This window comes from Eschrichtius robustus, chromosome 11 (assembly GCF_028021215.1).
Source record: "Eschrichtius robustus isolate mEscRob2 chromosome 11, mEscRob2.pri, whole genome shotgun sequence".
Classification (NCBI taxonomy): Eukaryota; Metazoa; Chordata; class Mammalia; order Artiodactyla; family Eschrichtiidae; genus Eschrichtius; species Eschrichtius robustus.
Window position 1 is genome coordinate 108,410,194 of NC_090834.1, and position 12,849 is coordinate 108,423,042.

The window sequence follows — 12,849 nt, forward strand, 5'->3', positions numbered from 1 at the left end:
TAACCTCTCTAGATTGTTGTATCCTACCCCCAAAAATCAAGGAAGAGTTTTGCTTCACCTATGTCAAAAGTATTTTAAATACAAAATATGTGGGGAAAGTACTGTATAATTGTTAGATAAAGGTTCACAGAATTTATATCACCATGTGATACAGGATATAATAAAGCTTAAGTGGGGTTGAGTCCATCATTAAACTTGTTTTATGAGGATCTAAGCAATAAGAAAATATGTCCATAAATCCTTAAAAAAAATTTCTGGAGGACACATTTTATTGCAGAATATTATCACTGCCAGTTATGAATACCCTACTTGCTTTTCTGCTCAAAATACTGACACGTTTCCCCATATCACCATAACTATTGTATTCACTTTAGCCAAAGTCTAATCCTAGTTTAAATTGTGAATTTAAATGAACATATACTATGAAGTCAAATTGAGACTCTGACAGGTCCTTTGTTCTGGCTCAGCCTTTTCCTGATCCAGGGTTCTCTCTGTGGGGCTTACTTCTATCACTACTAACCTGGGTTTGCTGGCCTATAAAAGGGAAAAAGCAGCTCTGGTTATTTAGAGAGAAGCAGCTGACTACCAGGTATAGCATATTTATCAATGTCTCAAGATGTTGGCTAACTTATCTCCACTTATTGCTGCAGCCATATTACTTATCTGACTAAATCCTTCCTTGTACATCTAAATTTCAGATATCTATTCTGTCACTGAAGTTTGTGGTTTGAGCACAACTGAGAAAGAACCAGAAGATATTGGTGGTAAATAACAGTCACACAAATACAAAAAGATACTTAAGTGTTAGAAACGTTTATTTGTCAAAATATTAAAAAAAAAAAAAAAAAAGGGGGAGAAGTGGAGTAAAACAAGGCTAAATTTCAGCCAATGCTGTACCATGATCACAGGTCAGACATAAAAAAACAAAACAAAACAAAACAACAACCACAACCCCAATGGTCCTAGCAATTTCAGAAGATTAGCTTCAACGTTAGAGTCCAGAGCTAACAGAGAAGAGTAAAAGGCTGCTTGCCACTACATGGTCATTTTAAAGGGAAAGGAGATGTTGCAGGTAGACAGGGAGAAGGGTTCAACTCCTAAGGAAAGCAAGATAAGAGGGATTCCACTGTACAGGAAAAAGGGGATGCCAGCATAATCCTTACCTAGGGCTGCTCAGAGGCTGAGAACATAAGGAATAGAGTGAAAGGCTACAGAGACTAGTATCAGGAGGAAAGAAAAGTCAACTTAGAAGAATTAAATTAAGAAAGAAAACATAGTTGGTCACAAACTCCTTTGTTTACTGAAACATGAAGCAATGGAAACATCCCGGCAAAGGGGACCGCGCGGAGCAAGTTCTCATATATGACCGCAGCCCGAGGGTTCAGTCCGCAATTATCCTACCTGAAAGAGAGCACAACACAAGAGGCTTACACAATGCCTGGAGAGCAGCTTGGCTCCGAGTACAAGGGCCCTGGTCCCGTCCTGTATTCCAGGGGGGAAAAAAAAGAACAGAACAAAACAAAACCAAGTCAGACCGGATCAAACTTACAACTCATATAATTACCTAGGAGTCTACTATGGCTATATATAGGAGTTTACTTTTAGCTGTATATAGAACAAGAAGCAGTCTATCTGGAAGACTGCTGTGCTGGTGATAAACATATCTTTCTCACTTTCTTACCAATCTTTTAGGCAAGACTACTTCTGTGATACAAGGCTACTGTCGCTGCAACAAAGGGCATACAGATATTATCAAGAACCATAATTTATCCAGAAAAATCAGAAGATGCCAAGGTCTCAAATATGGCCAACTGCACTCTTCTAAATTTGTCTCATTTTTAATCTTTCATAGTGAACAAATTTTCAGAAATGACAATCACAAAGGGTTTCAAGGAGTGGTTCATTCATCCTCCAACATATCTGCATATCATACTGTCACAGATTTAGAGCCATAATTCCAGTAGTTCCTTTAATTGACCAAATCTCCCTTACCAAATCAAAAGAAGAAATCCTAAATTCTCTAATTCTTCCACTGATGATGGGAACTCCAGACACCAATGGCTGGGGGAAAAAAAAAGTTAACTCACACCAAGTTCCTCTACTTATTACAGACAAAGGGCCAAATCTTGGTCTTGATCTGTGCCAATCGACTTCAAAAGTTGTGACGTTCTTGAATCAGTTCTGCTAGGGTGAGACCCGAATTTGGATCCCCAGCAGTTCTGGAGTATTTCATCCTGGCAGCCTCATTAACATCAGGCTCCTGGGACTGCAACCAACTCAAGGTTATTCAGTCCATTTGAGGTTCACACCTGGAAGGTAAGTTTCTTTAAAAGTCATCACTAAAAAGAGGTTAGTTGAACAACCACTGCTCGCAGTCAAAAATCACTTAAAAATACCTTAGCAATGCCCTTTAAAGACCACAATATACACTACTTTAATATTTAACTTTGGAACATATTTGAGAGAAATATGTTATCCAATAGAAGATACCACCTTACTTTAGAGGCATATCCTACTTCATGGCAGATCCAGCAGCAATAAAAGTAAAAATAATGGCAAACTACACTAGTTGTAAGATTATCCTCTTCATGCACATGAACACACACTACACAGCGGTCTCAGGGGATCTGTCTTGTCACGGTCATATAGGACATAACTTATCACAGGTTCACATCATATTTGCTTCCCACTACGTAAAAGGGCAAATTCCTGTCACTTGGTTTTCTTCTACACATATACCAAAGGGGTACTCAGGAACCCTGAAAACTCAGTGGTAACTCAGTTTAACTTTGCTACGAGGCCTCCAGTTCTACTGATGCTCAATTTCAAGGTACAAGGAAAACCATGAGAATAGAAAGTTATGATGCAATTTCCACTGAGATGAAGAGTTTTATCAATCTCTAGATACTCCTAATTATTCTTGACATTCGAACATCTTTGCTAGACATTTTCTGAAGTAGGAAAAATTGCAGGGTTACCACCAATGGGACTTACACACATCAGAAAATTACCTGTTTTATCTAGCTCCTTAAATGTTCCTCTCAAAACAAAAAAAAAACAAAATTTCCTGGAAGAAATGGGAAGTGTCAGGCTCGAAATGATAGCATAAGCCATGCAGAAATACGGCTTAAGTGCCCACACAGAACACGATGCTCTGGATTACTAACAAGGAAGGGACACCATGGGACAGGGGCATCAAAACGTTCTGCTTTCAGGCAAGTATCCTGGAACTAAACACCTAGAATTTAGAGGATTTTATGTGGCTTATAGATATATTAGAAGAGTTTCCTCTGATAAAGGCTCATGACCGAAGTAGCAGTTTTATTAGCAAACTGGAAGCCTGAAGTTACAGCTTAAATTCTCACTGGTGACATTCATTATTAACTCCTGAACCTGTACTCTTCAGCATACACTACAGTGACTTTTGTGGTGCAAAGAGAAAAGTGGTTTTGGACTCAGGCACACCTGAGTTTGAATTCTGGCTCTACCTCTCAGTTACCAAATGACTTTAGGCAAAGTACTTAACCCCTCTGAGCCTTAATTCCCTTCTCCATAAAAGAAAATATCTTAAAGGCTAGCTGTATGATTAAATGATATAATGTACAAAGAGGGCACTCAACAAGTGTTAGTTCTCTTAACTATGTCTCTGTAACCCAGATCTGCTTACACTTGATTAAAGAACAATATTCTTACTAACAAACTGAGTTGCTGTTGTTCTCTCAGAAGGAACAAACGGTTGGTTCGAGTTGCAAACTAAAACCTCAACAGGCCAAATGAACCCCTGGCCTAAGTTAGAGAAATACTTAAGACTAACATGCAATTTATACCTTTTGGATACTGTCCTGACAGCAAACAGGTGGCTTTAGCCTCCTCTATGTGGCACAGGTCTCCCTCCTGGGGAACTAAATGGAATCTCTTAACCACACCCACCCCACTCTCACCTCCAGTTTTTAAAAGGCTGAGTACCGTGCTCGGTCCACATACTGCTCCCGCTCATACCGGGCCATGTCATACAGAGAATTCCGTGCAGCGGCTGAAGCCTGAGACAGCTCACTCTCTGGCCCATAACCGTAGCCCTCTCCAACTGTGGGGAGCACAGCTGCAGCACGACGCAGGGGGCTCCTGTCCCTTCCATAATAGGAGGAAGTGGTGGCAGCGGCAGCAGCCATAGCAGCTGAGGTGGCAGCAGCGCCTGAGTTTGGCAACAGGTGTCTGTCGTAGGGATCAACAGAAGTGGAGTTGAGGTGACTGGTCACAGCTGTGCTCTGGACTTGAGGCAGATGGGACATGGTCTGCTCTGCGTAGTTGTACGCGGAAGCTGCTGCTGCTGCTGCCACTGCCTCATAAGAACGGACTCGGTAACGCTTATAGTAGTCGAGCGCTCCATACGCATCGTTGTAATACATGGATTCCCCGTAGCCCATGGTGTAAGGTGTGCGCACAGCTCCATACTGTTCGTTATACTGCTCGGTAAAGTCCGCCACACGACCCGTACGATCTACCGGACACTCTTTGGACCAGTGCCCCTCCTTCCCACACCGATAGCAGCCACTCTGGTCTCCCATCCCAGGGGCAGTCCGAAGCCGGCTGGTGGACAACTGCACGTGCATTCGTTTGCCTTGAGGAAATAGACGTAAGAAGATTTATTATAACTCATTGACATTCTTTATCCTCCCCAAAATGAAAGTGAACTAGTTGGCAAAAGACACACAAACATACGCACACTCCTGCAACCCTATTTCAGCAATCCCCTCCAAAAGAAGTTGAAGTTTTAACAGATGAGAGCTAGAAAATTTGAGTCCTCAGAAACCAGTCAGTACTTTCTACTTACACCAGTAGATCGGGATTCCCTCCTACTTCCGTCTCCACAACTTTCTTCTCCAACACAGAAATTGAGAAAGTTTCCACTTTTCACTACTATTATTAATTCTAACCATTCAAAACCTGACCGTTTTTCCGAATCAAATATCCAACAAAACCTCACTTATGACAGAGGAAAGCATCCTACCTCTCACTGATTTACTCAGGGCCACATAAGGCCTGAGCATTTACTGTAGCTTAAAAACCACAGCAATATGCTGTCCATCTTGTTTCCTCCAGCCATTTTTCCAGGTGTCACCAGAAGGCTATGTTGGGTACACAAGTCATACCTGGCTCATCATCTGCTTCAACTCTAGTACCTCTAAGAGTTAGTTATAAGACCCTCCACATTTCAACCCCACCCCCACTTTTTTCAGCAAGGGTGAACCCATGCCTACTGTGGAAAAGAAAACTACTTGATCTAGGCCTGTCAACAGTTAGAATTAGGTCTTGAAGCAGTACTGGTTTCTCAGGGACAGTGTGCTTCCATGTAATGCAATGATCGGCATTTCATCCTGCTATGTAGTTTACAATTCTTTATAGGGGATTATCTACCTGTTAGAAAAACGCAGCATTTGCCTAAAGGCTTCTGGGCACCCATACAAACAAGCCACATCCATACTTCCAGAAAATGACCAGAACGAGGAACAGCTAAGAGAAGAAACAATCTTTGCCCTGGCCGTGTGTACCATCAAGCCAAGGGACCCTTACTAATGAAAGCATCCAAGGTCTTTAAAAGCAGTTTGAGAAAAGGCACATTCTTGGCAGCATTTAGTGCCAAACTGCCTAAGACTTTGGAGATCAAGTCAATGCTTTACAAATTGTAGCCAAAAGGCAGCCAGTACAGACGTAGAGAACATCACTCTAAAGGGCGGCTCAGAACAAATCCCCCCTCCGCGATCAGTAAGTTGCTCTCTCTTTAACAGACCTTGTTCTGGATGCAGCTATGCGATAGGAGGCCTCGTGCTCCACCATCCTGTTGGAAACAGCCCGATTCAGGACGGCAGCCAGAACAGCGCCATGCACTGACCCTGAGAGGGGAGCGGGTTAGTGCAGTAATATCACTTTAGTCAAACTCAGTTCTGCCCAATGTCCAACATTCCTACCACCCCAGTTTCTAGCAGTTGCCGCCTCAAACTTAAAACCCTTTCTTTAGCAGAAACAAAGGTGCTCAGGTTTTTACTTCCAGCTGCTAGTAGAGAGGCAGCATCCACCATCAACGCTGATACCGTCAACAGATACTAAAGGGCAATAATTCTCTGAAAGCAGCAGTTAGCCATCCCAGTATTTTCAGAGATTTAGATATTCCCATTCTTAGAAGTTATTATGGGCCAAATGCTAACTGTGCTGAGAACAGAAACACACTGATTTTGCCCCAATTTATATCCCAAATGTAGAATTCCCTATAATTTAGACTGGAGGATTACAAGTTAACTTGGCTTTCAAACATGCATGGTGACATTAATCTGTGTGAAAGACACAAACTGTGCTCCATTTCTGAAGTCAGTGTAACAATGCCAATCTAAAAAGCAGCCAATCCAGAAACCTAGAAGTACATTTTTAAGGAAAATATTTAACTTGCTCCTTTATAGATTATGGGTCCATTTTTTTTGAGAAATAAAACCCAGTTTTTTTTGCCCCCACCTTGATGTTTCTAATAATACATCCAGTCTTCACCACTGCTTTATTTAGAGCGGAACTCAGAAGTTTATAAACATCTGTGGCAAAATCTACCCCTGTAGTAGCTGTGAAAAGGATTCAGGTAAAAAAATTTTTTACCCAGAACTAAAAGATCTGCAACAGAAGTGACAGGTTTTTTTTTCACATAATCTTTCCAGAGGTTGTAACTAGGCTTTTAATTTAAATCCCCTAAAGCAGCGGTTCCCAACCTTTTTGGCACCAGGGACGTTTTTTGTGGAAGACAATTTTTCCAAAGACCAGGGTGATGGTGGTGGTGGTGGTGGGGGTTGGATGATTCAAGCGCATTGCATTTATTGTGCACTTTATTTCTGTTATTATTACATCAGCTCCACCTCCTATCATCAGGCGTTAGATCCTGGGGGTTGGGGACCCCTGCCCTAAAGTTCTTATAATTGAAATATACTGTGCTTCTCTATTACCTTAAGGAACCAGGGCAAATAAAATTGAAAGAAGATTAAATTCTACCACTCTACTACACTTGGAGAGGCCAAAAGCTTAAAGATTTTCTGAGATCTCCAAAAAATTACTGAGATGTGTTGCCAACATTTCCCAGAAAAGCAGCCCCCGCAAAGGTGTTTTGTTTTGAAACAAAGAGGCGGGCAACTTGGGGTCCTCATTGCTGAGCTCCTATCAAGTGCCAGGATCCAGAGAAGATTAGGGATATAGCTGATATACAACTGTACTCCCATTTAATGCTTGTTTACATATTGGGGAAAAATGAAACGTCTGAACTCTTACATATCATTCCCAATTCAGCTGCCTGAGTAGTTACTTGGGAATAGCTTCTTTAGGGTCTTCCAATGCAAACTGTTTGCTAACTCAATAGTGGTTCAGTTCACTGCTGCCTGTGGAGAGGAAACATCCTGAAAGACCCAGGTAAACTCAGATTCCGCTGCTTTCTTTCAGAAGTCATACAATGAGGAAGCCTATGGCAGCCATTAACACAAAGGTTCAAAAGATGCCCAAAGTGGCACTCTTAAGAGGCCCCCTTCATTAGATGACTGAAAAGGCTTTATGGAAAAATGGGACAAATTGGTATCTAGATTGTATTTTCTGTAAAACTGCAACTTATTATCCAATGCTAAACTTTCTCTTGTCATCTGGGAAAAAAACAGAGCTGGTTATAAAAACGTCTGTACGTACGTACGCCGTTGAGTGCTTTTTCCAGGGGCCCAGGCTAATAACATGAAAACCAAATAAAGGGTCCTTTTTTTCCAATAAAGACATTAAAAAAAAAAATCTCATGGATCATTGCGTTACTCAGATATCTGCTTCCTGAAGTAATTAAACTCACTATATTAAAACAAACATTCCTTTCATCAAGTCCACTCCCCCCAATTAACTGATTTCCATATACTTATTTTGGCCCCTACCCTTTTATTCAATTGCATATTAAAAAGGCAAGAACATGCAGTATTATACTAGAATACCTCTGCACTTTGTACCTGACTTTAACTGCACTTTTTACATTTTGCTTGTTACTTGTCAAGAGAGAACCCCCATTTCCCCAACACCGTCCATTCATGATCCCCTCTCTCATCAAATGAAAATAATTAAGAATATTTTTAAAGCTGTCTGAAGTGCAACAGCTAATAATGAAAGCCGACTATTACATTTTAAATAAGTGTCTAACCGTAACAGAAACACTCATTGTTGCAAACACCACTCACCTTTCATCATACAGTGCTTTTACTGTCAAAACACTTTCACATCTTATTACCTCATTCTAGCCTCACTACCATCCTGTGAAGGAGGTATGGCAGGGATCACTAATTCTATTTTATAAGTGGGGAGAATGAAGCACTGAGAGGTTAAAACACTTGTCCAAAGTCATATGACAAGTTAACGGTAGAAAGTATCTACAACTTTTGCCCTGTGCTTTAAAGAGTAGCTAAAGGCCAAGACAACACTGGCTGAGGCCAAAGATATCTGACGCACCATTTGTAATCTACTATTTGCACACTTTCTTACCCTTTTCTGGTCAATTTTTCCTCTTCCTCATTTCTTTTCTGTTTTCTAGGTTTAGTAGAGGACCCTTAAGTACTTCTTAACAACCCTTTTAGTGGCACTCAGAAAAAATGGTCTTAATTTATGAACCTGAAAAGCGGCTATAAACGTGCGGTCCAAGATAGTGTCAACAAAAAACCTGTAGAACAGCACTGTACAAGAGAACTTTCTGTGACGATGGAAACGTTCCATAACTGCACGAATACACTCTCCACTAGCCTCATACGACTTCTGAGTGCTTGAAATGTGTGCAGCACAACTGAGAAACTGAATTTTTAAATTTATTTAATTTCAATTTAATAGCCACATGTGGCTAGTGGCTACCATGTTAGCACAGTCCTAGAGAGTCTTCAGTCAACCTCTTGTGGTATTACTGACAACATATGTACGTTTATTAATGACATAAACAATTCGATACAACACCCTTACTGGAATCTCCTCAGAAGCAGGAACATCATTCCCATTCAACCTAATATTTTTAGAAATTTCCTTTTTTCCCCTTAGGGTTAAATAATAGTAGGTGGAGCAGAACAGTCCATGGCATGGCTTTTGGCTCTGCTTGTATAGTTCAGACCGAACAAACCTGAGTACTCAAAAGATACTCCCCAAATCCAGATTCACCACCCAGATTTATAATATAGGGATTCTTCGAGATGTCTTCGTTGTTCTTTCCCACCACAGCCCATCACCCAAGGCAGTAAAGAGTATAAACCCTAAGCATTTAAACTCTCAAATATAAGCCTTCCTTGTCATAACAGAAGAAGCAGGTAACCCACAGACCTTTATCCTCCCTTCTCCCATGAGATACTCATTTGCCCAGGCAGATTAAACTTCCAACAGCACCCAAATGAATGATGGCCTGCAGGATAAAGTAACCCACCGTTTGTGATTCTACAAAGTTGCTGAGAAACATCTCGGCAAATCTGAAAAGGAGAAGTTTGCTTCTCCAAGAGTAAGCTGTGCTTAAGCGTGGTAAACGTACAATCTTTCTATTACTTCCGGCTAAAACGGAATGGAAGAAACCACCCTGCCAGCCCCATGGTCCTGTGTTCTTGCCTCTGTCTAGAGCTAGACCCCACTCAGTTTTGCCACCCAGGCCCCAGAGCAGTTCACCTTGAAACTCTGTGTTGTCAAGGCCCCTGATGGCCTCCACTGCATCCTCTGCCCGCTCCATGTGTACAAAGGCATAATCTTTCACGATATCACATTCGATGACTGGACCATACTCCTCAAACTTGGCCCGAAGCTCTTGGTTGGTACAAGTAGGACTGATGTTGCCTACGTGCAATTTGGTTGAAGCTTTGCTCTTATTCTTGCTGGCTTCCACGTTGATGTTCACCCCGTGCAGCTTGTAGTGGTGCAGGTTGCGTATGGCATCCTCGGCCGCCGTCTTGTCCTCTATGTGCACAAAGCCGTAGTTCTTAATGATGTCACACTCCAGCACCTTCCCATATTGCTCGAAGAGTGAGCGGATCTCCTGCTCTGTGGCCTCCCGGGGCAGGTTTCCAATGAACAGCTTCACCATCCTGACAAGAGCCTGGAAAAGAAGAAAGGAGATTTCCAAAACTTAGGGGTGGAGGGAAAAATTTCAGTGCACTGCATTTTGGATTAATCCTCCAAAGTTCCTGGCACCATCAAGATCCTCACAGACACGTTCATTATGTTTTCAATAGCGGGAGGAAAGGTGTACTCTTAAGGAGTAGTGTGAGTTGTGTGTGACACGCGAACAGGTCGGGTGTCAGCAGGCAGTGCACAGCCCATCATCTCCGTTAAATGAGGCGCATTTTTAGTAACAGGGTTAGCTGAAAATACTCTCTTTGGGGGGCAGGCAAGAGAAGAGTCCAAGCAGGGGTCAAGAGGCATATATCTTACTGTCCCTGGTAACAAGGTTTTGGAGGGAAGTCTGTGTACCTCTCTTCCGTGCGGCATCACCTTTCAAGATACTCTAAGAATTAAAAGGCCCCCTTTGCCCCAACCTGGGACACCCCCGCCCCAGCGGCCCAACTCCAGTTCCTTCGCCCCAACAAAGACTCGACCCGACCTCTGCCCCGCCCCCTCCGGAAACCCGGCCCCGCCTCCTCCCGGTGTCTTCCCCGGACCTCCCGCAGCAAGAGGAGAAACCCTAACCCTGGGCCAACCCCGTCCGCCAAAGGCCCGGCCCGGCCCTCTCCTAGGCTCCCCACACACCCACAAGAACCCCTCGCACCTCCGGGTGGCGGCGGCGGCGGCTCCCGCGTCAGAGAGAACCCTGCAAAATGGCGACAGCCGCTCGAGCCTCAGCGCGACCGGGCCCTTTCTCGCGCGCCAGCTCACGCACGCGCGAGTGCGCGCTGCCCCCCCCCTCACCCTCGCGGGAGCCGGACGACCAATCCCGCGGCCGCATACAAATGGCTGCCCCGGGCTCTGCTCGCAGTCGCCCCGATACGGGGGCGGGGCCGGCTGGTGACGGCGCTGCGGAGCGGAGGTCAGCCCGCCCTCTGGCCTGACTAGCCAATCACCACCTTGGAAGGTGGGCGGTCGTCGCTGAAGCGTCAGAAGGGTCCTGGACGCAACCACTGACTTGGTGAAATCAGAAACCCGGGAGAATCACTAAGCATCACAATGGATCGTGCTATTGGGCCATGTGGGGGAGCGGGGGTGGGGGAGGAAGGCGGCTGCTGATGACAAAGGGTTATCTAACTGGGTCCTTTAAAAGGGGGTTTTCTTTGCGCCTGCGAACCTCTATGGCAGTTTGGGACAACATTTTAGCAATAGAGGCGCGCCACATTTTAAGCTAACCTAGTCTTTTTTTGGTAGAGCTTTTATACATAATTTAAAATTTTTAAATTGCAAACACGTTATGCATTGGTGAGGAAAAGGAGAACCAAAGATGGCAGAGCCGAGATAGCTCTAAGAGGCATTCTATCCTAGCTGCACTTAATCAGTCAAGTTTTGTCACATATACGTGAAGGCTGGTTTTCTCTCCCTAGCTAGAGAATTAAGCTCTAATTGTGTGTCCTTCACAGTTCCTGATCCGTGGTGAGCACACCAAAGGAGGCCCAGAGAGGTTTCTTGTTTTTGGGGTAGGCCAGGTCTCCATGTCCACACCAAGCTGCTGGAGGACTGGGCAACTTGAGTCCCTGAGCACTTTCCAGCTTTCAAAATTCAGCTGTGGTCCAAGGGCACCTCCTGGTGGCAAAAAGGAAGATATTGAGGTGGATTACTCTGTCACCTTTGAACAAAGAATAGAAGTTTATGGAGATTGATGGACTGAGCTTACCTCCAAGTAGAGCATGCCAGGGTGGTTGTCAATCACCATTCCTCCTTGGTATGCTTTCTGATACTGTCAGGCACGAATTCTGCAGGCTGGCCTCTTCCTCTCCAACTACTTTGTTATGTTTCTTTCACTGAATTCTTTGTTTCCCAGCAATTTCAGAAGAGGCACTGTCCTTCCAATTCTGATAACACTCATGCTTGTCTCCCACCTACTTCTATTTACCTCTCCCCTTTCCTTCTCCTCTTGGTCGTTTCCACTTTCTCTCTACACTCAGACTTTTAAAACATGTATAGGGACCTCCTTGCCCATTTCTGAAATAGCTTTCACTCATCTTCACTGTTACGGTTTTTTAACTTGGGTTTCTTCCCTGTGTTCCAGGACAGACTTCCACAAACAGAGTCTGAACCTGCTGTCGCCCACCTTCGTGCACTGTGTTTCGGGTTCTGTCCTCCTCTCCAATGCCCCAAGTTTTCTGAGGTCACCAAAACGAATGTCCTTTTAACAGTTTTCATCCTTCTAAAATTTTCATTCATTCACCATCCTTTTCTCCTGTGTTTTTATGCTGTTCCTCCTCATAGCTGTGACTATACCATTACATCTCCTTCCCCCCCATCTATTTCCCTGTTCTTATCTATTCCGTTACTTCCCTTCCCCTTCCCTCGTAGGCAACCAGTAAATGAGTTTAGTGTGTATTATTTTGTTTGTTTGTGTTCTTGCAAGACATGTCTTTATTTTAAATTGAAGTATAGTTGATTTACAATGTTGTGTTAGTTTCTGGTATACGGCAAGGTGATCCAGTTTTATATATACGTATATTCTTTTCCATATTCTTTTCCATTATAGGTTATTGCAGGATATTGAATATAGTTCCCTGTGCTATACAGTAGAACCTTGTTGTTTATCTATTTTATATACAGTAGTTTGCATCTGCTAATCCCAAACTCCTAATTTATCCCTCCCCCACCTTCCCCTTTGGTAACCGTAAGTTTGTTTTCTACAAAACATGTCTTTTTAGTGCACATTTA

At 43.3% G+C, this 12,849-nt stretch overlaps 1 protein-coding gene across 5 annotated transcripts; it reads right to left on the reverse strand.

Moving 5' to 3' along the window:
* Window positions 1–797: 797 nt before the first annotated feature.
* Window positions 798–10,934, reverse strand: RBM4B (RNA binding motif protein 4B). 5 transcript variants are annotated; one of them, XR_011075336.1, is made up of 4 exons: window positions 10,775–10,929; window positions 9,682–10,105; window positions 2,088–4,618; window positions 798–1,482 (listed from the first exon to the last, which is right to left on the reverse strand). XR_011075336.1 is itself a non-coding variant. In XM_068554159.1 (4 exons), the coding sequence occupies exons 2-3, from the start codon at window positions 10,091–10,093 to the stop codon at window positions 3,951–3,953; spliced, it is 1,080 nt and encodes a 359-aa protein (XP_068410260.1). In that variant the 5' UTR covers window positions 10,094–10,105; window positions 10,775–10,927; the 3' UTR covers window positions 798–1,401; window positions 3,942–3,950. The 5 variants fall into 5 exon arrangements, 3 of the variants coding, with proteins under 3 accessions (XP_068410260.1, XP_068410259.1, XP_068410262.1); XR_011075335.1 differs by having other exon boundaries at window positions 1,993–4,618; XM_068554159.1 differs by having other exon boundaries at window positions 798–1,401; window positions 3,942–4,618; window positions 10,775–10,927.
* Window positions 10,935–12,849: the final 1,915 nt, after the last annotated feature.

Coding starts and splice junctions, on each gene's coding strand:
- RBM4B (XM_068554158.1), bottom strand. CDS start 10,093: ATGGTGAAGCTGTTCATTGGAAACCTGCCCCGGGAGGCCACAGAGCAG. Junction 4,619..9,681: donor TGACAACACAGAGTTTCAAG/GTGAACTGCTCT, acceptor TATTTCCTCAAG/GCAAACGAATGCACGTGCAG.